General features: G+C 37.7%; 1 protein-coding gene across 1 annotated transcript in view; it reads left to right on the top strand.

The window, feature by feature from the left end:
- Window positions 1–25,947, top strand: part of LOC131348667 (uncharacterized) — a 36,234-nt gene that overhangs the window by 6,422 nt on the left and 3,865 nt on the right. The window contains exons 10-31 of the mRNA XM_058383799.1: window positions 842–921; window positions 3,643–3,808; window positions 4,641–5,327; window positions 6,188–6,258; window positions 6,814–6,932; window positions 7,330–7,520; window positions 7,926–8,018; window positions 8,467–8,537; window positions 9,092–9,210; window positions 9,612–9,698; window positions 9,999–10,210; window positions 10,424–10,665; window positions 10,844–10,966; window positions 11,062–11,206; window positions 11,735–11,770; window positions 11,940–12,207; window positions 18,372–18,592; window positions 21,241–21,294; window positions 21,643–22,353; window positions 23,025–23,098; window positions 23,710–23,864; window positions 24,630–24,716. Of these exons, the coding sequence (XP_058239782.1) occupies window positions 842–921; window positions 3,643–3,808; window positions 4,641–5,327; window positions 6,188–6,258; window positions 6,814–6,932; window positions 7,330–7,520; window positions 7,926–8,018; window positions 8,467–8,537; window positions 9,092–9,210; window positions 9,612–9,698; window positions 9,999–10,210; window positions 10,424–10,665; window positions 10,844–10,966; window positions 11,062–11,206; window positions 11,735–11,770; window positions 11,940–12,207; window positions 18,372–18,592; window positions 21,241–21,294; window positions 21,643–22,353; window positions 23,025–23,098; window positions 23,710–23,864; window positions 24,630–24,716 (4,012 nt within the window). The remainder of the gene's footprint in view (window positions 1–841; window positions 922–3,642; window positions 3,809–4,640; window positions 5,328–6,187; window positions 6,259–6,813; window positions 6,933–7,329; window positions 7,521–7,925; window positions 8,019–8,466; window positions 8,538–9,091; window positions 9,211–9,611; window positions 9,699–9,998; window positions 10,211–10,423; window positions 10,666–10,843; window positions 10,967–11,061; window positions 11,207–11,734; window positions 11,771–11,939; window positions 12,208–18,371; window positions 18,593–21,240; window positions 21,295–21,642; window positions 22,354–23,024; window positions 23,099–23,709; window positions 23,865–24,629; window positions 24,717–25,947) is intronic.

Here is a 25,947-nt window from a genome sequence, read left to right on the forward strand (position 1 = left end):
CACGTTCATTCCACTATACCCAGTTTTAAAACTTACGTGTCAAGCTGTTGATCAGAACAGTAACTATTCCGCCCAGCAGGTGGCACTGTTGTTTGCATACGGCCACTGGACAGCCGTCTCTCCTTCCTTCATTCAGTGCAAGAATTGGGATAATAATAATGCAGCAAATTTAACAGTTTGCATTTCAGCTTGTAAGTTTGTAGTTCTAATTAAATAACTTTAATCAATGAAATGTCATAAATATATAAAAACACTTTTGTTATTTAGAGGTATGTTGTTTACATGTTTACATGTACCCAGTTGGTAGCCCTGCAGCTGGCTAATAACAGTGTTACTCAGGGTTGATTTTTTATATAGAAATTATTCTTTCAGATTTGAAAACATGCAGAAAATCATAGCATTTTGCAAAAAAACAGGCAGACACCGCAAATCAGGAGGAGACGGGGCACTCGAGAGGTATGATAGACCAGTAAATTACATGTGGGATGATTTTTTGTGATTTCATAATGTTCACCTTTTTGTTTAGAGTGATACTGACATGGGGTTAAAAAAAAATAAAGTAAAGAAAGAAATGAAAGATTTTAACACACTAAATAATGACCTAAGCTTAGAACTTTTTTTTTTTTTTTAACTCAATTCTTAATTCAAGAATTAATTTGAAATCAATTAGTTGAGTCATATTCAGTCATGGTGAAACCCTTTCTTGACTGTTTTGCTTGATTGTTTGTTTTAATCAAAATATTGGCTGCAAGCAACATTAAAACAATTTATCTGACATGTAAAGCATCCCAGATTTGTACATCATTTGTTTACTATTCATTTCTTTGTATACATTTTGTAGCTCAAGCTGTGGGGATAGGAGAAGAGCTCAAGATTTTTGAACTATCAGGAGATGATGTAGGAAAGAAAAGGATGATCTGGGTAACCTTAAACAGGCCGTAAACATGCCCAATATCCAATGACTTATTTTATGTTTTTGATGAAGGCATACAATACTAAATAGTATTACATTTTTCTATGGTTGGAGTATTCAGTAGAAAAACATGCAGCATTTTGTTATTGCTGTCGCCTGTTGTGAAGGCAACATATTTGAACCAAAATTGATAAACTGCAGAGTCAGGGCTACAAAAATGGGAAGAAAGCCCTCAGTTTATTTAGAGAACATAAAAAAATACGACTTCCTGCTGCCAGGATGGTCTCATAGCAAGGCTACAGAAGTACAAAAGGGCATGGTGAAACATGCATACAGCTGCACTCATCCTCCCAATCCTTCTTGTCAATTCTCAGTGATGCTGCACTTCACTACAATATAAAGAAGAAATATTTGTGGCAAAACATTATCTAGTGAATGTAGCATTCCAGATGTTCTGACTGTATACCACCTGCTGGACTGTGACATGTTTCTGTCTCTCAAAAAAAATTCTGCAGGTTGCACTTCCTGTCAGCAGCTGTACATGTGAGGATCATTTAGTGTCCTGAGACGCCTGCACACATGGTTGAGGTGAACCATGGGTCAGGAAAGATTCAACAACCTTGCTGTCTTGCCAACTGAAAAATAAGCTGTTAATTCATTAATTCATTTGAGCCTGGAAGAGTAATTGACAGAGTTGCTACACTCATGTCAAGGAGACACACATAAGAAGACAGTCTTCCACCTAAAATAAAACTGGCTGAAAAATGAAATGAAACTGAGACAAAAAGACAGACATAACTTTTTACAGACAAAGGCGATATGAGACAACACAGTGTATTTTTTACACTGTGTTTGAATTTCTTTTTCTACGTTTAAAATGTTTAAATATATAGTAGTGTACCATCCTGTTGATTTGGAATCGCTAATTATTTATTAAAGGTTTTCGATGTTTTGAAATTAATTCTCTGTTGTCAGTCACTTACTATCAGGGGCAGAGTTTTAAGGGGGGTACGCAAGACAGAAATTTGGGCCCCCTTCTTCCTGATGAATATGTGTGTGTGTGTGTGTTTTGATGTGTTTAATAAGAAATTGAAAGACACCGAATAAGAAAATAAAATAGTTTATTAGTTAACCTTTACATTATTTAAAATAACATTGAAATATTTTATTTCAAGTAACAAAAATGGTTTTAATTTTAGATTCAGTTTGAGTTAACTCTGATACATAACTAACTAGTCTTAACTAGTCTTCTATACAACCCTTATTATTTATTTCAATGATTTTTGAATCATCATTACATCATTAAAATAATTTTTAACAGTTAAAATGATATCTAACAGTTTATTGCAATCTAGGCAGCAACAATAAAGAAATATAAAAACCCACAAAAGCAGCTAAACACAGCAACAAGCTTAACAGCGGAACAGAACTTTTAACACTGCAGTCTTATTATACATTAAAAAAAGTACTGGTAGCCAGTAAAAAGAGTTTCTTGTCCTAAACATTTCAGACATAAAGGTAACGCCTAATTAAACTTGAACACGTCTTGTTTTCATGCTTTCCCATTTTTATAACATCTCATCAAAGGGTGCAACTGCGTGCTATTGATATGAGTGCCAGAAGCACTAATTGGTCTTAGTCCATTGTAGATGGCAGATCATTTTTTATAAGTTTTAGTTTACCGAATGACCTCTCTGCAGAGGCCACTGTGACAGGAATGGAAAGGAACACTCTTAAACAAATTCGGGAATAATGATTCAAGGTTTCTCTGAGGAATGAATTCAAGGTTTTCAATTGCACATAGTATGATTAAAAAAAGAATACTTATAGATTTTGGAAAATGATTCATGGATATAATACAAAAACATTACACGTCATTCGACCTATTTTACTTACAAATTTAAAACTCCTATAACCCTGTAATAGTTTGGGTGTGTTTTTGTGTTCATACGTAAAATAATTCATATACTTCTGAAGTTATTCAGAATACAGTCTAACCAACTAATAATAAACATGGTTGACATTTTTGAATGAATGAAATGAATGAAAAATGGGTTCAAATTTGCCCCTGAGACAATGTGGGTGCTGCAGAACACCTGCTGAAATAAGCCTTGGAAAGAAAAAGAAAGAAATGTTACTAGTTCCGCTATTATAACAATTCTGAGCATTGGATAATTTCCCTAGTCAGGTCTTTGATTAAGATTTACTCAAGACAGATATTTCAGTTTCAGTCTTTACTGTCAGCATAGAGTAGCTCACTGTGAACTGATATAAGGGGGTTTAGATGGAAATTTTTATTTCAGCAGTAGCATGAAAATATAAAATGTTATAAGAAATATAACACGTAAAATATGAATAATTTTGTGGCAGTGGCTTGGTCTGCGAAATGAATCATCTTTACCTAATACTAATCTAATCTATACCTATATCTGTGAATACATAAATAAATAAAGAAACAAACAAACATTTCTTTATTTAAAAGTATGATATAAAGTAAAAAGATTTATATAAAGGTTTTATTGCTTTGGTTGTGGACATGAAGCGGCCGCTCGCGGTAGTGTGTAAAAGCCACGCCCCTAAAACTGCGTTTATTAAACCGATAACCGCCCTCATTTCGCACATGCGCACTTGCGCGTGGAAAAAACGTGTTGCTGAATTCTCCGGATCTTTTTCCCCGGGATCTTTTTCCCCGCAATTTTCCATTCACCTGAACAGTACAGAACTAACCCGTTGGTTCTGATTCACACAAAAACGGATTGTTTTCTTCCCCTTTTCCATTTTTCCAGACTGAGCCAGAGATATGTCACTGGTTCCCCTCCATATCCTGCAGGATACTCTCTAACACAGAAAGTAAACCGGAGAAATCTCTCACTTTCTCAGTGGAAACAGAGTCAGGTAGGAATCAGCTGTCCATCATTTCTGCTCATTTTCTAACAAATTCAGCTTGTGTTCAAAAATCAAACCTTTATTATATAATCTGCTTTCCAGCTGTACAGATGTGTTCTCCTCTGTCTGAATTGCACGTTTAATGGCTTTTTTTTTAATGTACGTTTTACGCTAAAGATTATTCTGAATCAAATCCTATTAGGCTGTAAATTCCCTCTATTTTGATAGAAGTTTCATGTTTAATTGCCTGTTTCTAACATCTTTCACATCTAGTTTAACCTACCAGTTTGAGGAAATCCTGTTTCCTGTTTTATGTATTACTCAGTCCGCTTTGTAATTATAACGGTTTAGCTCGACATGACATCTCTAACACTGAGCCTTGACATGACGTGTCTAAGATTGTCTTCTGAAACTAGTCTGGTTTATCCTGATGTCGCCCTCTGTACAATATAACTTATATAAATAAATAAATATTATAAATAAAATGAAACATAAAATAATATAACGATGTAGTAATATATAATAATATAATGATTTGGGGGGGGGGCTTCCAATATGAGCAGTGGTTGAAAGATGAAACTAAATGTTATTTGTTTGTTTGTTTGTTTTATTGCAGAGGTGCAAGAGACAGTGACGTATAGTTTGTGATGGCCTGCAGTAAAGGCAGTTCTGGTGAGTTCTTAGATTATGCTTCATCTGACTGTAAAGTCAGTTATTAGATGTTTTACTAGACCGATGTCAGGTGTTTTGCACTGACACAAGAAAATCCTTATGCTAATATCATTAGTCATTGTATGAATTGAAACTTTTATTGTTTGTGTGTTTGTTTGTTTGTCTGCAGGTGACCTGCACCGTCTCTCAGAAGTCAGGATTGTGCTCCTGGGCTGTAGAGGTGCAGGGAAAAGTTCAGCAGGAAACACCATCCTGGGCAGAGAGGAGTTTGACTTACAAGAAAGTGCTCAGTGTGTTTTGAGACAGGGAGAAGTAGCAGGGAGGAAGATCACTGTGGTTGAAGCTCCAGGATGGCAGAGAGATAAAGCTGTACAGTCACTTAAACAGGAGATTGAGCTCAGTGTGTCGATGTGCCCTCCAGGTCCAGACGCTGTACTGCTGGTCATGCGTTTGGACTTTACATTTACAGAAAAAGAGAAAGAAGAGTTAGTCTGGTACGTAGATCTTCTCGGCTCGACAGTCTGGAGTCACACCATAGTTCTTTTCACCTTTGGAGACTCTCTGGGAGACACAACCATAGAGAGACACATTGCAAGTGAAGGACAGGCTCTCCAGCGGCTGGTAGAGAAATGCAGAAACAGATATCATGTTTTTAATAATAAAAAGAGAGATGATGTCTCTCAGGTCACAGAGCTGCTGGAGATGATTGAGGAGATGGTGGCAGAAAACAAAGTCTGTCCTCTTAAAACAGACATAAGGTCATCACAGGACCTTGAAGATATGTGGAGAAGAGCAAATAAAAACCTGAGGGGAGGTGGAGGATTTCCTCCCAGATCCACAGACTGGCCCATGTATGGTGAGCTGGTTAGAGTATTTTTATTCTTTATAAAAGTATTTTTTAAATTCTTTAAGATCTTTGTTTCTTTTCTTTTCCATTTCCAAACCCTCCCAGTGTTGGTTAAGCTTAATGTGAAAATTATAGTTAAGCTACATTTCCTTGTCATTTTTTACTTCCTGTAGCTACGTTTATCCAAAGAAATTTGAGAATTTAATGTAGCGAACTAGATTGATTTGTATGTTAAGAAACATTTTAAATAGTTTGTACAATACAGAATATAAGCCAGGTTCATGTGGAACATAAATTCTAAAAACTTATAGTTATGAGGTCAACACCGAGCCTGTTTCAGAAAAGAAGCAACTGTAGTTTTTACTTAGTTCACACATGAATGCTGATTTTCATTTATTTGAGGATTTCTGCTTTTAGGCGATTTTTCAACACCTGATTTTGATTGTCAGCCTCCAATGTTTACTGTCCCCAGCCTGACCCCTGGCCTGCCTTACTGTATAATTGCATGCTTAATACTAAGTGGTGTTTGGCTGATGTCCAGCTTAGTGGTTCCCAAAGTGTGAGGACTGGAGTATAAAGTATTTAGAATAACATGCACTGTAGTGGGTGTAAATAAACAAAATCTACAGCAGTTATAGTTACACACAAGAATCAATAAATATTATGATTGTGCTTTGTTACAGAGATTATAAATAAAGTATTCACACATCAATATAAAAAAAAATCACTGTATGTTTCATTAAACTAAGGCCAGAATGCTTCTGGAGTTCCAGTTAAGGAGGATTACCACAGCTCCTGTACTGGTTGACAAAGAAGAAGAAAGAATACTCTCTACAAAATTATTTGATTTTTTTTTTATGCATTTTTAGGCACGTTTATGGGTGCCACAATGTCCAATATCCCTGGTTCCAGCCTCCAGACTTATTCCATCTTACCATCAGTAGGTGGATTATCTCTGCTTAATTCCCCTTAACTGCACGGTGCTTTGTGACCGACTGACTTTCCATTCACACTCTGTCTTTACACCCAGAATTCTTCAAGATGAACAAATCCATTAATGAATGAATGTGTTTTATTTATTCTTCACACACAGAACCTAATTTCATTGATTACAGTGAGACTAATAAGTAATAACTATAAGTCTAACTAGCTACTGGCCAAAGTATTTGTTTGTTGAAAAACAAAAAGTAAAGCAAAAAACTTACAGGTAAATTTAAAGTAAAAACTCCTTATTAAAATGCATATCAATTATTGGAGGGCATTAAATTCACTCTTTACCTTTTCCTTAGAAACTAATTTAATCCTTAGTCATGTTGGAAAATAATAATCTAGTGTTTTCAAATGTTTGACTGATCAGTAAAATGTGCTCTAGCAATGAAAATACACACCTGGTCTCCTGTTTTGTTTACAGCTCTTATTCTCCCCTGTAAAAAAAAAACCTGTGCTAAATCTAAACATGCAGAATGAAATGATCTGCTGTAATGTCCCCAAACAGGGAGCACCCAGAGGAACAAGAACAACAGCAACACCAAGAAGAGCAATAACATTCTCCCCTGTACTGACTTCTGATTCTGATGAAGGCTCTTTAGAAGATAAATACAGATATGATTTCTGGTAAATCCACTTTTGTGTATGTGTGTAAATATATTAAATATATGAAAGTGTACAATTCATCCAGCTATTTCTTTTGTCTATTATATCAGCTGCCACTTTTTAGTCATGTAGTTTTTCAACCAAACCAAGGTGTCCAGAAATGGACAAAACTTAATTCTGAATTATAGCTGGAGTTTTCTGTTCTTACATTTACATGTAAAGCATTTGGCAAAAGCCCTTTTCAAGGGTGACTTACACAAGTGCTTTAAAATCTCGATCACAGAATACATCAATACTGTTTCACTAAGAAAAATACATTATTATTATTAGTAGTAGTTGTAGTAGTATTTTAAATAAACAAGTGCGAGTTGAAGTATTTCAGGAAGATGGAGGTCTTTACCTTTCTTTTTCCTGCCAGTTGGAGCAGTGACTCAGAGGACCAGAGAGAGCGTGGTGCAATGCAGGCAGTGGCACTACAAAACAAAGGATTTTCTCTTGAGACAGACACAAGGGCATCACAGAACCCTGAAGATATGTGGAGAAGAGGAAATAAAAAAATGAGGGGAGGTGGAGGATTTCCTCCCAGATCCACAGACTCGGGCATGTATGGTGAGCTGGTTAGAGTATTTTTATTCTTTATAAAAGTATTTTTTAAATTCTTTAAGATCTTTGTTTCTTTTCTTTTCCATTTCCAAACCCTCCCAGTGTTGGTTAAGCTTAATGTGAAAATTATAGTTAAGCTACATTTCCTTGTCATTTTTTACTTCCTGTAGCTACGTTTATCCAAAGAAATTTGAGAATTTAATGTAGCGAACTAGATTGATTTGTATGTTAACAAACAACATTTTAAATAGTTTGTACAATACAGAATATAAGCCAGGTTCATGTGGAACGTAAATTCTAAAAACTTATAGTTATGAGGTCAACACCGAGCCTGTTTCAGAAAAGAAGCAATTGTTGTTTTTATTTAGTTCACACATGAATGCTGATTTTCATTTATTTGAAGATTTCTAGTTTTAGGCGATTTTTCAACACCTGATTTTGATTGTCAGCCTCCAATGTTTACTGTCCCCAGCCTGACCCCTGGCCTGCATCCTGTGTCTTTAGGTACATCTACATTTACTTTTTATTATGGTGTTGAATGCAACCTTGTTTTTTTAGTAATCCTCTGTAACCTTACTGTATAATTGCATGCTTAATACTAAGTGGTGTTTGGCTGATGTGCAGCTTAGTGGTTCCCAAAGTGTGAGGACTGGAGTATAAAGTATTTAGAATAACATGCACTGTAGTGGGTGTAAATAAACAAAATCTACAGCAGTTATAGTTACACACAAGAATCAATAAATATTATGATTGTGCTTTGTTACAGAGATTATAAATGAAGTATTCACACATCAATATAAAAAAAAATCACTGTATGTTTCATTAAACTAAGGCCAGAATGCTTCTGGAGTTCCAGTTAAGGAGGATTACCACAGCTCCTGTACTGGTTGACAAAGAAGAAGAAAGAATACTCTCTACAAAATTATTTGATTTTTTTTTTATGCATTTTTAGGCACGTTTATGGGTGCCACAATGTCCAATATCCCTGGTTCCAGCCTCCAGACTTATTCCATCTTACCATCAGTAGGTGGATTTTCTCTGCTTAATTCCCCTTAACTGCACGGTGCTTTGTGACCGACTGACTTTCCATTCACACTCTGTCTTTACACCCAGAATTCTTCAAGATGAACAAATCCATTAATGAATGAATGTGTTTTATTTATTCTTCACACACAGAACCTAATTTCATTGATTACAGTGAGACTAATAAGTAATAACTATAAGTCTAACTAGCTACTGGCCAAAGTATTTGTTTGTTGAAAAACAAAAAGTAAAGCAAAAAACTTACAGGTAAATTTAAAGTAAAAACTCCTTATTAAAATGCATATCAATTATTGGAGGGCATTAAATTCACTCCTTACCTTTTCCTTAGAAACTAATTTAATCCTTAGTCATGTTGGAAAATAATAATCTAGTGTTTTCAAATGTTTGACTGATCAGTAAAATGTGCTCTAGCAATGAAAATACACACCTGGTCTCCTGTTTTGTTTACAGCTCTTATTCTCCCCTGTAAAAAAAAACCTGTGCTAAATCTAAACATGCAGAATGAAATGATCTGCTGTAATGTCCCCAAACAGGGAGCACCCAGAGGAACAAGAACAACAGCAACACCAAGAAGAGCAATAACATTCTCCCCTGTACTGACTTCTGATTCTGATGAAGGCTCTTTAGAAGATAAATACAGATATGATTTCTGGTAAATCCACTTTTGTGTATGTGTGTAAATATATTAAATATATGAAAGTGTAAATTTCACCCAGCTATGGTGTTTCTTTTGTCTATTATGTCAGCTGCCACTTTTTAACCAAACCAAGGTGTAGTTTGAAAGCAGAAATGGACAAAACTTAATTCTGAATTATAGCTGGAGTTTTCTGTTCTTACATTTACATTTAACGCATTTGGCAAAAGCCCTTTTCAAGGGTGACTTACACAAGTGCTTTAAAATCTCGATCACAGAATACATCAATACTGCTTCACTAAGAAAAATACATTATTATTATTAGTAGTTGTAGTAGTTGTAGTAGTATTTTAAATAAAGAAGTGCCAGTTGAAGTATTTCAGTAAGATGGAGGTCTTTACCTTTCTTTTTCCTGCCAGTGACTCAGATGTTCAGGTAAATTGGAGCAGTGACGCAGCGGTCCAGAGAGAGCCTGGTGCAGTGCAGGCAGTGACAAGAGATTTGAGGTAAGTGGGCGCTCATCCATTGTTGGCTTTGTAGGCAAGCATCAGTGTTTTAAATCTGATGTAGGAGGCTATCAGAAGTCAGTGTTTGTCAGGATTGCAGCAGTGGGGTGGTGTGGGAGAACTTCAGACAGTTGAAAACATTCATGCAGCTGCATTCTGGATCATTTGCAGAGGTCAGTAGACCTGCTGGGACTGAGTTGCAGTAGTCCAGTCTCTAGATGAAAAGGAACTGAACAAGCACCTGATTGGCCTGTGTGGATAAAAATGGAATCCTTCTGATTTTCTGATTTTGTTCCTCAGGACTCTTTACCTTCATGCTGGACAGTTTAAGTGCAAATTCTCAGACCTTGTGTTTGATATGAAAGGGGAAGGCAGAGTGATGTACAAAATAGTGTCCTGGGACAGGCGTGTCTTGGATGGATTACGCCACATGGAGCCTGCAGGACCTCTGTATAGTATCGAGTGCCATAATGGTTCAATCCGTCGCCTGCACTTTCCACACTGTGAGACTCGTGAGTTGATTTATTTTATTTTATTTTATTTTATTTTATTTTATTGATTCAACAAAAACAAAAAAATACTAAAAAAAGTTTTCCTGATCAGTATAAAAATATAATAATGTCATAGTTGTTATACAGCAGTCCAATTTACTAGCCATTGTGCGATTAAAATCTGTGTTTTTTCATCTAATCTAAAGCCTTGTTCTGGTTGTTTATATGTTGCAGGTACAGATGTGGTTAAATTGACTGTGGCTCATGTGACTGGTGGAAATGTGGAGATGCTTCAGCCTCTAAAAATAACAAACACACACGTGATCATAGAAGTTCAGAATCTCTCACCTTTTGGTCTCTTAAAAGCATTGCTATGGCCAGCATTTCCCATCAGAGCCCAAGTTCTGCTGTTCTTTGAGAAAAGCCTGAGGAAATTTCACATCCATCTGTTGCCAGGGAATGTCCCAGTTGAAGAGGTATGGGCTTTCATATGTACCTTTATTACGTTAGCGTTAAATGTTAGTGATCTTTATTCCTGACACTGTCCTTATGTGTACTGAAAAGTTATTATATTGTTAGACACATTGAGCAAAGATTTAGAATAACTTGATTAAATTTCCTAAAATAAACTACTATGATTTCTTGGCCTTAAAGGTGCAGAAGAGACACAAGAGTATAAGATACATTACAACAAGCTCCAAATGTGAGCTGACCCCTGGTAAAAAATACAGGCCGTGCTGTAAGACTACTGACCGTGAATATGTTTCCCAACCAGAGGTAATTTACAACTGCTCATGTCATTTATAAAAGGCTCATTGTCATTATGTGTGAAGAAGCATGTGGAATATTCTCTCCATCACCTGTTTACTCAGGATGAGAAGTTTGAGTGTGACTATGGACCCAACTACCACCCTACATTTGAAGTGTTCCTAAATACTGGGGTTACAAAAGTCACATTAAGTCTTTTGGATGAAACTGGCCTGGTGGTGTGGACGCCCCGTGATATCAACCTCACAGGTACCTAATTGTTAATGTGAGATTAAAAACTTTTAAAAAGCATCGTTCTTATATCAGAGCCTTCTTATATTCATTTAGTCATTCATCTGTACATCCATCCATCCATCCATCCATCTATTCATCCATCTATTCATCCATCCATCCAACCGTGCATCCATCCCTCCACCTTTAGGACCCTTTTATCCTAATCAGTGTCGCACTGGATCCAGAGTTGGAGAAATTACCCTAGTGGGACACACACACCCAGGGTCAATTTAGTGAAGTTAATACACCTGGAGGTTTCTTTACAGTGGAAGGGGAAAAACCGACATGAACATGGGAAGAAAATGCTAAATTTCACACAGACAGTAACTCAAGCTCAAAGCAAATCTAACAACACTAGCTCCATGCACTTATACATTTCTCCAGAGATTTAGTGAACGGTTGTATGTGACTGCATGTTAATGATGACGAATGAATGAGTTCTGTTCATTTTCAGGAAGTGTGTCTCTGGATGCATGTTAATGATTTTCTGTCTTGTCACATCAGGTACACAGAGAGCCGCCACAAGTAAAGATTCACCTGGTAAGGCTTCCTGAACCATTTTACTCACTGGAAGTTTTACATTCGATTTCTGTGGAAAAATTATCCAGTTAATGTGAGCACTGAATGGATCCTGATGCATTAAAAATGTACTGAGAAGATTGTTTAATGTGTGTTTAATGTTAAAATAATCTGTTTGTCTGTATTTTAGGTGCTGACTTTGTGGATAAATACAAAGCAGATCTCATTCAGAGAGTTCTTTCAGTAATGGAGATAGTAGACTGTATCAAAAGTAAGGAATTTACTAGTGAAATGTACAATAAGATCGACGCCGAGGCAACACCACAAGACAAAATGAGAGAATTTTATAAATATCTCAACTCAGCGGGACGAGCTGCAAAAGCTGAATTCTATCAAATTCTTCGAAAGAAACATCGTGATTTAGTGTTAGAGCTGGAGTCGAGATCAGGGTCGGGATAGTTTAGCCCCAATGCTAATAAAGTAATTTGCATTTATTTTGTTTTCTTTTTCTCTCCTCCCTCTCTTTTCTTTTTTTGGTTTGGACATTGTTCACGTCGTGTTGGTCTTGACTTAAAGAACGACAAATGACCTCTCGCTTTTCTCTGCCGAGTCCACGCTCCGGCGCTCACTCATTCACCTCTAATTAGCATTTGGCATCATTCCTAAACAAGCAGTGAACGAACGTGTGTGTGTGCTGAACCTTGTTAAAACAGTGAGGATCAGAATATTGTGTGCATGCACAGGTACGGTATACACTCAGTTTCACAACAACAATAATAATGTTTCGGGATCTTCGAGGGCAGGGCGGTTAAAGCACCTCACATGGCAGGGTCCTATGTACTCAGTCACCCTTTACCCGCAGCCAGTAGCTGGTTGAAGCAAGGTACGTGCACGAGCCGAGCATCGCATCTTCTTTAGAGTTTTGAGGCTCTGGAAAAGAGAGAGGATCATCACTGACACCCAGCAATGAGATGTCCATGAGAATCAATTATTCTTGTAACTAATCTGTAAAAAAATGGAAATAAACAAGTTAAACTATTTTAAACATAGAGGTGTGTACAGGACTTATTATTTATTTATTTATTTACCTAGAAAGTTTGTTCCACCCTATCAACAACCCTCTATTCTTCAAATTTAATAGAATAATAGATTCAGAGAATAATCTACTACAAGTCAAGTACAATATATGATTTAAAAAATAATACTTATAGATTTTGGAAAATGATTTATGAATATAATGCAAAAAACATTACACATCATTCGAAACTATTTTACTTACAAATGTAATACTTACATAAGCCTGTAACAGTTTTGGTGTCTTTTTGTGTTTATACATGAACCCATTTATTTACAGTCTGACGAACTAATAACCATGGGTGACGTTTTTGGAAGAAAAATAAATGGAAAATGGGTTAAATTTTGCACTAGAGACAACGTGATTGCTGAAGAACACCTGCTGAAATAAGACTTGGAAATGACCGATTACACCAAGAGGAACTGTGCTGTAGGAACTGATGATGGAGATTGTTCCTCTTAAAAGAAATGTTAGTAGTTCCGCTACTATAAAACTTTCAGGTTTTTAATTAAGATGTACTTAAGAGAGAAATGTCAGTCTTTACTGTCAGCATAGAGTAGCTCACTGTGAACTGATATAAGGGGGTTTATGTGGAAAATTTATTTCAGCAGTAGCATAAAATTATAAAAGGTAAAACGTTATAAGAATAATAATACGTAAAATATTTACAGCTGCACAGAAGTGTTCTGCTCTGGCTGAATTGCACGTCTAATGTCTTAAATTGACGCGTGTTTAAAAAAAATATTTTTGCTAAAACAAAATGCTAAATCGAATCCAATTAGGCTGTAAATTCCTTACATTTTGACGTATATTTCATGTTTAATAGCCTTTTCTCTTTCACATCTAGTTTAAGCTACCTGAACTCGTTTCCTGTTTTATGTATTCCTCAGTCCGCTTTGTAAACAGAATGGTGTGGCTCGACATGACATCTCTAAGACTCTGAGCCTTGACATGGCATGTCTAAGATTGTCTTCTGTAAACCAGTCTGGTTTATCCTGGTGTCACCCTCTGTACACCATAACTCTGTAGTAAAATAAAATTAAACAGAAAATAATATAACATGCATAACAAGTGAAAACATTTGGGGGGATTCCAGTATGAGCAGTGATTGAAATCTGAAAAAGAAATGCTTGTTTGTTTGTGTTTGTGTTTGTTTTTTTTATTGAAGAGGTGCAAGAGACAGAGACAATGGCCTGCAGTAATGTCAGTTCTGGTGATGTTTTTTTTTTTTTTTTTTTTGTCTCTCTCCGTCTCTCAGAAATGAATATTGTGCTCCTGGGCTGTGGGACTGCAGAAAGGAGTTCAGTAATAGACCTCATCTTGGGCCAAGAAGGGTTTCGTGTAAGACAGGGGGTATATAGTGCTATTGGAAAGGGAGAAATAGCAGGGAGGAAGATGACTGTAGCGCATTTCTATTCTTTTTAAAAAGGTTTTTTAAAAATTTGTTTTCCACTTGAATTTTGTTTTTCTCCTATATCACCTTAAATGTGGGAAAAGGTCTGACAAGATTATGGTTTCTTTTCTTTTACATTTTCAAACCAAGCTCTATTGTAGTTAAGCTACATTTCCTTGTAGTTTTTTATTTTTTTGTTACATTTCTCAGAAGGAGAGTTTAAGGATTTAATCTAGCAAACTAGATTGATTTTGCAGGTTAACAAACAACATTTTAAATAGTTTGTACATTTAAGACTATAATCCAGGTTCATGAGGAACGAAATATCTAAAAAACAACAACAACTAGGCAATCCTAGCCTGTTTCACAAAAGAGGCAACTGTTGTTTTTACTTAGTTCACACATGAATGCTAGGATTTCTGCTTTTAGGCAATTTCTCCACACCTGATATTGATTGTGACATTCCCGCATTTGTCCCCAGAACGTCCAATGTCCTGCATCCTGTGTCCTCAGGTACATCTGCATTTAATTTTTTATTATAGTGTTGAATGCAGCCTTGTTTTTGTTATGTGTTTTTTGGGTAATCCTCTGTAACCTTACTTTATAATTGCATGCTTAGTACTAAGTGGTGTTTGGCTGATGTCCAGCTTACCAAAGTGTTTGACTGGAGTATAAAGTATTTGAGAAATTACATGCATTGTAGAGGATGTAAATAAACAAAATCTACAGAAGATATGTTTACACACAAGAGTCAACAAATACTATGATTGTGCTTTGTTACAGAGATTATATATTAAGTATTTACATATTAATATTAAATCACTGTACATTTCATAAGATTAGAGCCAGAATGTTTCTGGAGTTCCAGATTAGGAGCATTGCCACAGCTCCTGTACTGTTTGGCAAAGAAGAAGAAAGAATTCTCTCTGAAAATAACAATGTTTTTGTAGGTAGGTTTTGGAAGGAATTAAAGTCTAAAATCCCTGTTTCATGCCATAAGTCTCTTCCCATCTTACAATCAGTAGGCGTGGTAGATAATCTCTGCTTAATTCCTCTTATGTGTGAACGTATGTGTGTGTGCATGGTGCTTTGGGACAGACTGACTTCCTATTCACACTCTCTATTCACACCAAGCTTCCTCTAAGACGAACTAACCAGTTAATGAATGACTTTTTTTTTTTTTTGTTTTTTTCACAGAGAACCCAATTACATTCAACACAGTGACTAAGGCTAACTATTAACTATAAGTCTAACTAACTACAAGCCAAAATAATTGTTTACAATTTATTTATTAAAATGCATATCAGTTCAAAAATAAATAGGCCTTAACTTCACTATTTACCTTTTCCTTAGAAACTAATTTCATGGTTTTGTCATATTGGAAAAAAATAATCAAATAATCACTGTAACATGTGCTTAAGCAATGAAAAGACACCTGATTGCTTGTTTTGTTTACAGCACTCAGCATACACTCAGCATGAAAGAAATTAATCCAGGTAAATAGACTTTTGTGTATGTGTATATGTGTATTACATTGCAAATAACTGAATTCAGGTGTTGTGTTTCAGGGATTCGGCTTAGCACCTTAATGCTTCAGCATACCAAGACAATTTCATTCTCCAAACTTTGTGGGAACAGTTTGGTGATGGTCCCTTTCTGTTCCAGCCAGTTAGGTGTGGAGGAACCTGACCTGCCTGCTCAAAGTCCTGACCTCAACCCGATAAAAGATCTTTGGAATGAATTAGAGCGGAGACTGCAAGCCATTCCAAAACTGGGACGTCTGCCTTTACGTGCACATGAATGAAATATGGAGTTGTGCCGCCCTTTGCATCTAAAACAGCTTCAATTCTTCTGGAAAGGCATTCCACAAGGTTTAGGAGTGTGTTTATGGGAATTTTTTGACCATTCAAGCAGAAGTGCATTTGAGAGGTCAGGCACTGATGCTGTACGAGAAGGTCTGGCTCACAGTCTCCACTCGAATTCATCCCAAAGGTGTTCTGTCGCTTTGAGTTTAATGTTTAAAATAATTTGTCCGTGTTTTAGGTGCTGACTTTGTGGATAAATACAAAGCGGATTTCGTTCAGAGTTCCTTCAGTAATGGAGATAGTAGACTGTATCAAAAGCAAGGAATTTACTAGTGAAATGTACAATAAGATCCATGCAGAGACAACACCACAAGACAAAATGAGGGAATTGTACAAATATCTCAACTCAGCAGGATGAGCTGCAAAAGCTGAATTCGATCAATTCTTCTTCGAGAGAAACATCGTGATTTAGTGTTAGAGCTGGAGTCAGGATCGGGTCTGGATTAGTGGACATTTAACAGAGTAAATCACATGCAGACAGGGGTGTAGACCGATTCGTGGGGGGCCCTTTCCCATCATCTCATGATCCATGACATCACTTTTTTAAATAATAATATAGAAAAGTACACATTTCGCTCACTGATAGAGTAACTGCTGGCAGATCACTGATCCCAGGGTCCTATGTACTCAGTCACCCTTTACCCGCGGCCCGTGGCTAGGGATGAAAAAGCAAAACTAAAAAGCACATGCACGAGCCGCGCATCGCATCGAATCTTCTTTAGCTCTTTGAGGCTCTGGAAAAGAGAGAGAATCATCACTGACACCCAGCAATGTCCATGTTCATGAAAATCAATAATTCTTGTAACTATCTAATCTGTGAAAAAATGGGAATAAACAAGTTAAGCTATGTAAAACATAGAGGTGTATACAGGACTTATTATTATTATTATTATTATTATTATTATTATTATTATTATTATTATTATTAGCTTAGAAAGTGTGTTCCACCATATCAACAACCCTCCATTCTTTTAATTCATCTCTCTTACCATAAACTAGTCAGGAATAGCTGGACAGTTCCCTGCTAGGCCGGGAGAGGGCGCTGGCAGGCGAATCTTGGATGTTTATTTTGTGTCAAGCCTTTCCTATTGCGCTCCTGTTGTATCACCTGTTCCCCATTTACCTTAATGTCTAGCCCTATAAATAGGGATCCTTGTGTTTCGGTCATTGTTAATCTGTTCCATGGTTCTGTTCTGTTCTGTTCTGTTCTGTTCTGTTCTGTTCTGTTCTGTTCTGTTCTTTTTGCCATAGATTATGTTAAGGTTTTTTAGATCTAGGTTTTGTTTTTGTTTTAATTCCTTGTCACGTCTTTTCTCGTGTTCAGTTAGTCTACCCCATGTCTCGTGTTTGTTAATAAAGCGGTGCTTCATTTTATCCCGCGTTTGGATCTTACTCCATGGCTGCAGGCGCGCGCACGGAGGTCCGGGTTGGAGGCCCGGTCCTGATAACTACACTATAATATATGATTGAAAAAAAGAATACTTTGCATCATACGTTTTGGAAAATTATTGATTCATGGATATAATACAAAAACATTACACATGATTCGAACTATTTTACTTACAAATAATACTTATGTAACCCTGTAATAGGTTTGGTGGGTTTTGTGTTCATACGTAAAATAATTCATATACTTTTGAAATTATCCAGAATGCAGTCTAACCAACTAATAACAAACATGGGTGACGTTTTTGTCTTGAAGAATGAATGAAATGAATAAAAATGGGTTCAATTTTTTGCCCCTGAGACAATGTGGGTGCTGCAGAACACCTGCTGAAATAAGCCTTGGAAAGAAAAAGAAAGAAATGTTACTAGTTCCGCTATTATAACAATTCTGAGCATTGGATAATTTCCCTAGTCAGGTTTTTAATTAAGATTTACTCAAGACAGATATTTCAGTTTCAGTCTTTACTGTCAGCATAGAGTAGCTCACTGTGAACTGATATAAGGGGGTTTAGATGGAAATTTTTATTTCAGCAGTAGCATGAAAATATAAAATGTTATAAGAAATATAACACGTAAAATATGAATAAGTTTGTGTCAGTGGTCTGCGAAATGAGTCATCTATACCTACAATAAAGAAACAAACAAACATTTCTTTATTTAAAAGTATGTTATAAAGTAAAAGATTTATATAAAGGTTTTATTGCTTTGGTTGTGGACATGAAGCGGCCGCTCGCGGTAGTGTGTAAAAGCCACGCCCCTAAAACTTACCTGCGTTTATTAAACCGATAACCGCCCTGACTTTGCACATGCGCACTTGCGCGTGGAAAAACCAGTTTGCTGAATTCTCCGGATCTTTTTCCCCGCAATTTTCCATTCACCTGAACAGTACAGAACTAACCCGTTGGTTCTGATTCACACAAAAACGGATTGTTTTCTTCCCCTTTTCCATTTTTCCAGACTGAGCCAGAGATATGTCACTGGTTCCCCTCCATATCCTGCAGGATACTCTCTAACAGAAAGTAAACCGGAGAAATCTCTCACTTTCTCAGTGGAAACAGAGTCAGGTAGGAATCAGTTGTCCATCATTTCTGCAAATTTTCTAACAAATTCAGCTTGTGTTCAAAAATCACAGCCTTTATTTTCTATAATCTGCTTTCCAGCTGTACAGATGTGTTCTCCGGCTGAATTACACGTCTAATGTATTTTTTTAAATTTACGTTTTATGCTAAAAATGATTCTGATTTGAATCCTATTAGGCTGTAAATTCCTTCTATTTTGATAGAAATTTCATGTTTAATGGCCTTTTTTAACGTCTTCCACATCTAGTTTAATCTACTAGTTTGAGGAAATCCTGTTTCCTGTTTTATGTTTTCCTCAGTCTGCTTTGTAAACAGAATGGTGTGGCTCGACATGACGTGTAAGACTCTGAGCCTTGATATGACATGTCTAAGATTGACTAATGAAACTAATCTGGTTTATCTTGGTGTCACCCTCTGTACAACATAACTCCGTAGTAAAATAAAATTAAACAGAAAATAACATAATGTGCAAACCAAGTGATTTTTTTGGGGGGAATCAGACTGGGACGTATTCATGGACCACGGACCTCTCACACCTCATCGGTTTTAAATTACATCAATTACTGTGTGGACGATGTGATGTTCTGGAAGCAGATACGTGTGTCTCCCAGTAAGAAACCTTGGATGACACACGAGGTCCAACTGTTGATCAGAGCCAGGGATGTAGCATTTAAATCGGGGAACAGGACAGCATATAGTACTGCCAGGACTGCACTTAAGAGGGGCATAAAATTGGCCAAAACCCAATATAAACTGCGGATTGAGGCTCATTTTAACAGCTCCACCAACTCCCGGCAGGTGTGGGAGGGAATTAGGGTCTTAACGGATTATAAGAGAACAACACCTTTCTCTTTTAATAACTGTGGTACCCTAGTGGAGGAGTTGAATATCTTTTATGCCCGCTTTGATAGGGGCAACAGAGATCCACTACTGCCCCGCCCTCCCTCTGATGACACTGCCCCAGTCCTGAGCAGCCATGAAGTAAGACGGTGTTTCCGCAACATTAATCCCAGGAAGGCTGACAGACCTGATTGAGTGCCGGGTCGGGTGCTCAAGGCTTGTGCAGCTGAACTGGCGGAGGTCTTCGCTACCATCTTTAATCTGTCACTGTCGACATCATGGGTTCCAGCATGCTTCAAAAACACTACAATAGTTCCCATCGCCAAAAGATCAAATATCACCTGTTTAAATGACTACAGACTGGTTCCACTCACACCCATACCTGCAAAATGTTTGGAGAGGTTGGTGATTAAGCGTATCAGGGATGTCATATCACCCACACTGGACCATTACCAGTTTGCATACAGAGCAAATAGATCAACAAAGGATGCAGTGGCTATTGTCCTCGGTTCCATTTTAGAATATTGTAACACAAATATACATATGCTAGGCTTCTCTTTGTTGATTTTAATTCAGCATTTAATACCATCCTGCCAAACCAGCTCCAAAAGCTTTGTAAGCTTGTACTAAGCACTGTATTGTGTAACTGGACTATGGACTTTCTAACGAATCGCGTACAGTGTGTGCGAGTAGACAAATACATGTCATCCTCAGTGCGTATTAACACCGGGGTCCCCCAGGGATGTGTACTAAGTCTTCTACTTTATACACTCTACACACATGACTGCTGTGCCTCCTGTCCTTCTAACTACATCATAAAATTCGGGTCTCATCATTAACAACGAGTCCTTATACAGAAGGGAGGTGGAACATCTGGCAGCATGGTGTGATACCCACAATCTGGCCCTCAATATTAAGAAGACCAAGGAGATGATTGTGGATTTTCGTAGAGATAAGGGGACTATTCATTTACCACTTACTATTGGCAATGGGATGGTAGAGAGGGTCACCAGTTTTAAATTTCTCAGTTTAACTGTATCAGAGGAACTAACGTGGGGTAATAATATCACCTCTGCCATAGGAAAGGCCCAGCAGTGCTTCTTCTACTTGAGGAAACTGAAAAGAACCAACCTTTGGCAGCTTTTGGTGAACTTTTACCGTTGTGCTATAGAGAGTGTGCTTACATATGGACCCTTGGTGTGGTTTTCCAGCTGCACTAAGGAGGAACAGCAGGCACTGCATCGGGTGGTGAAAGCAGTGGGGAAAATCATCGGGACTAGTCTCCCGGAGATTAGTACAATCTACACCACACGATGCCTTGCGAACATCTTGCATGATCAGCATCACCCTGCACATCACCTGTTCCAGCTACTGCCCTCGGGTAGAAGGTACAGGTCCATACGCGCTAGAACCACCAGACTGTCCCACAGCCTTTTTCTAACAGCTGTGAGGCTGCTGAACGAGCAATTACCCCCCTCACTGCCCCCACCTATCATTATATACCACACATCACTATGACAATAACTGTGAACTGGACTTTGCATTGCTGCAGTACACATAATAAACACAATTTCTTGGTTCGACCCCTGTGAGTACTGCACTGCTGCACTATGGTTGCACTATGCCTATGCATATGCCTAGAAAGATGATGCTTTAATGATATCTTATTGTTATTTATACTCTGTTATTATAACAATGACAATAAAAGTGAATTAAATTGAATTGAATCCAATATGAACAGTGATTGAAAGAAAAACAAATGTTTGTTTGTTGGTTTGTTTGTTTTATTACAGATGTGCAAAAGACAGAGGAGTACTCAGTGATGGCCTGCAGTGAAGCCAGTCCTGGTGAGTTGTTAGTTTGTGGTTCATTTATAATTAGTCATATCAGATGTTTTCACTAGACAGATGTCAGGTGTTTAGGAAAGGAAGCCCTTAGAAAACACATGTGTAAGTCTTTTTATGAATGCATGCATATTTTTTCAGTTAATACAAAGATTTTAAAAATCAATATAATCTGTCACCCTTGGATTAATGAAACAGTTTATTTGGTATATTTTAAGAAGAATATATTGTAGCTGTTAGTGTTTTTTCTACGTTAGAAATGTACATTAATGTTTAATTGATTTTACATACAGTTACTAATTATTACAAGGACCAGAATGGTAACTTATAGTCTGTGTTTTTATCCTGCAGTAATACCCCATCTGTCAGAAGTGAGGATTGTGCTGCTGGGCTACAGAAATTCTGGGAAAAGTTCATCAGTAAACACCATCCTGGGTGACGATAAGTTTGATTTCATCCAACGTGCAAAGTGTGTGAAGAGACAAGGACATTTAACAGGGAGACAGGTCACTGTGGTTGAAGCTCCAGGATGGCAGAGAGATAAAGCTAAGAAGCAGTCCCTCAAACAGGAGATTGAGCTCAGCGTGTCCATGTGTCCTCCAGGTCCACACGCTGTACTGCTGGTCATGCGTTTGGACTTTACATTTACAGAAAAAGTGAGAGAAGAGTTGGTCAGGTACGTAGATCTTCTTGACCCGACAGTCTGGAGTCACACCATAGTTCTGTTCACCTTTGGAGACTCTCTGGGAGACACAACCATAGAGAGACACATTGAGAGTGAAGGACAGGCTCTCCAGTGGCTGGTAGAGAAATGCGGAAACAGATATCATGTTTTTAATAATAAAGAGAGAGATGATGTCTCTCAGGTCACAGAGCTGCTGGAGAAGATCGAGAAGATGGTGGCAGAAAATAAAGGCTGTCCTCTTGAAACAGACAAATGGTCACCACAAAACTTTGATGATTATGATGACATTGATATTTGGAAAAGTGCAAATAAAAAACAGAGAAGAGGTGGAGGACGTCATCACCGAGGCACAGACTTGGGCATGTCTGGTGAGCTGGGTAAAGTACTTTTTATTCTTTATAAAAGTATTTTTTTTAATTCTTTTTCCACTTGAATTTTGTATATCACATTAACGGTGGGAAAAGTTTATTTTTTTGTTTCTTTTCTTTTCCATTTCAAAACCCTCCCAGTGTTGGTTAAGCTTAGTGTGAAAATCGTAGTTAAGCTACATTTCCTTGTATTTTTTTTACTTCCTGTAGCTACATGTTACATTTATCCAAAGAAGTTTGAAAATTTAACGTAGCAAACTAGATTGATTTGTAGGTTAACAAACAACATTTTAAATAGTTTGTACCGTACAGGCTATAAGCCAGGTTCATGAGGAATGTAAAATCTAAAAATGTATAATTACGAGGTCTTGTTCAAAACCAAACCTGTTTCACAACAGAAACAACTTTTGCTTTTACTTCACAACCGAATGCTGATTTTCATTTATTTGAAGATTTCTGCTTTTAGGCAAGTTTTCAACAGCTTTTTGTGATATTGATTATAAGTCTAATACTAAGTGGTGCTTGGCTAATGTCCAGCTTAGTGGTTCCCAAAGTGTGAGGACTGGAGTATAAAGTATTTGACATTAACATGCATTGTAGTGGGTGTAAATAAACAAAATCTACAGAAGTATTAGTTACACACAAGAGTCAACAAATACTATGATTGTCCTTTGTTACAGAGATTAAAAATGAAAGTGCCACTACGTCCAAAATCCCTGGTTCCAGCCTCCAGACTCATTCCATCTTACCATCAGTAGGTGGATTTTCTCTGCTTAATTCCCCTTAACTGTGTGTGCTGTGTGACCGACTGACTTTCAATTCACACTGTCTATTTACACCCAGCGTTTTTCAAGATGAACTAATCAATTAATGCATGAATGTGTTTTATTTATTCTTCACACACACAACCCAATTTCATTGATTACAGTGAGACTAATAAGTAATAACTATAAGTCTAACTAGCTACTGGCCAAAGTATTTGTTTGTTGAAAAACAAAAAGTAAAGCAAAAACTTGCAGGTAAATTTAAGTAAAAACTCAAAATGCCTATCAGTTAAAAAATGAATGGGCATTAAATTCACTTTTTATCTTTTCCTTAGAAACTAATTTAATCCGTAGTCATATTGGAAAATAACAATCTAGTGTTTTCAAATGTTTGACTGATCATTAAAATGTGCTCTAGCAATGAAAATACACACCTGGTCTCCAGTTTTGTTTACTGCACTCATTCTGCCCTGTACTGAAGGGCATCTGGACTGTGCCAAATTGAAAAATGTGGAATGAAATGATCTTCTGTGACGAGACCAAACAGGAAGCACCCGAAAGAACAACAACCACAATAACAACATTTTCTCCTTTACTGAAGGGCCTCCAACGTAAAAAAAAAACTGTGCCACATCGAGACATGCAGACTAAAATGATGCGCTGTGACGACCCCAAACAGGGAGCACCTGAAAGAACAACAACAACAAGAAGAACAACAACACTCTCCCCTGCACTGACTTTTGAATCCACTTGTGTGTATGTGTGTAAATATATAAAATATATGAAAGTGTAAAATTCATCTAGCTATGCTATTTCTTTTGTCTGTAATGTCAGCTGCCACTTTTTGGCCTTGTAGGTTTTCAACCAAACCCATCTAGCCATGGGGATCACAGTACAATGAGTTCTGTGACGGGTCCAAGCCCGGATAAATAGAGACAGTTGCGTCAGGAAGGGCACCCAGCGTGAAACATTACCAAATTTAACCATGCGAATCGCTGGTCAAAGAGGAAGGCCAAACAGGAGGTATATGGATGTAATCAGTGAGGATATGAAGCTAGTGGGTGCAAGTGTAGAGGATGCAGAAGATAGGGATAAGTGGAGAGAGATGATTCGCTGTGGCGACCCCTGAAGGGAAAACCCGAAAGAAGAAAAAGGTTTTCAACCAAACCAAAGTGTAGTTTGAATGCAGAAATAAAGAAATCGTAATTCTGAATTTATAGTTGGAATGTTTTGCAGCTGTTTTTTCTGTCCTTAAATTTACATTTAAAGCATTTGGCAAAAGCACTTTTCCAGGGCGACTTACAAAAGTGCTAAAATCTCTATCACTGAAAACATCAATTCTGCTTCAGTAGGTCACAGACTTAGAATTTCATCAGTCTTAAGCTCTGCTGGGAGGAAGTCTATCAAGAAAATTACATTATTATTATTATTATTATTATTATTATTATTATTTTAAATAAACAAGTGCCAGTTGAAGTATTTCAGTAAGATGGAGGTCTTTACCTTTCTTTTTCCTGCCAGTGACTCAGATGTTCAGGTAAATTGGAGCAGTGACTCAGAGGACCAGAGAGAGCCTGGTGCAGTGCAGGCAGTGACAAGAGATTTTAGGTAAGTGGGCGCTCATCCATTGTTGGCAAGCACTAGTCTGATGTAGGAGGCTATCAGAAGTCAATGTTTGAAATCAGGATTGTAGCAGTGGGGTAGAGAACTACAGAAAGTAAAAAACATTCATGCAGCTGCATTCTGGATCATTTGCAGAGGTCAGATGTACAGGGGTTGGACAATGAAACTGAAACGCCTGGTTTTAGACCACAATAATTCATTAGTATGGTGTAGGGCCTCCTTTTGCGGCCAATACAGCATCAAGTCGTCTTGGGAATGACAGATACAAGTCCTGCACAGTGGCCAGAGGGATTTTGAGCCATTCTTCTTGCAGAATAGTGGTCAGGTCACTACGTGATGCTGGTGGAGGAAAATGTTTCTTGACTCGCTCCTCCAAAACACCCCAAAGTGGCTCAATAATATTTAGATCTGGTGACTGTGCAGGCCATGGGAGATGTTCAACTTCACTTTCATGTTCATCAAACCACTCTGTCACCAGTCTTGCTGTGTGTATTGATGCGTTATCATCCTGATACACGGCACCGCCTTCAGGATACAATGTTTGAATCACTGGGTGCACATGGTCCTCCAGAATGGTTCGGTAGTCCTTGGCAGTGACGCACCCATCTAGCACAAGTATTGGGCCTAGGGAATGCCATGATATTGCAGCTCAAACCATCACTGATCCACCCCCATGCTTCACTCTGGGCATGCAACAGTCTGGGTGGTACGCTTCTTTGGGGCTTCTTCACACTGTAACTCTCCTGGATGTGGGAAAGACAGTGAAGGTGGACTCATCAGAGAACAATACGTTTCACATTTTCCACAGCCTAAGATTTTCGCTGCTGTCACCATTGAAACCATTTGGCATTGGCACGAGTGACCAAAGGTTTGGCTATAGCAGCCCGGCCATGTACATTGACCCTGTGGAGCTCCCGACGGACAGTTTTGGTGGAAACAGGAGAGTTGAGGTGCACATTTAATTCTGCAGTGAGTTGGGCAGCTGTGGTTTTATGTTTTTTGGATACAATCCGGGTTAGCACCCGGACATCCCTTTCAGACAGCTTCCTTTTGCGTCCACAGTTACTCCTGTTGGATGTGGTTCGTCCTTCTTGGTGGTATGCCGACATTACCCTGGATACCGTGGCTCTAGATACATCACAAAGACTTGCTGTCTTAGTCACAGATGCGCCAGCGAGATGTGCACCAACAATTTGTCCTCTTTTGAACTCTGATA

The sequence above is a fragment of the Hemibagrus wyckioides genome, linkage group LG28, assembly GCF_019097595.1.
Source record: "Hemibagrus wyckioides isolate EC202008001 linkage group LG28, SWU_Hwy_1.0, whole genome shotgun sequence".
Taxonomy (NCBI): domain Eukaryota; kingdom Metazoa; phylum Chordata; class Actinopteri; order Siluriformes; family Bagridae; genus Hemibagrus; species Hemibagrus wyckioides.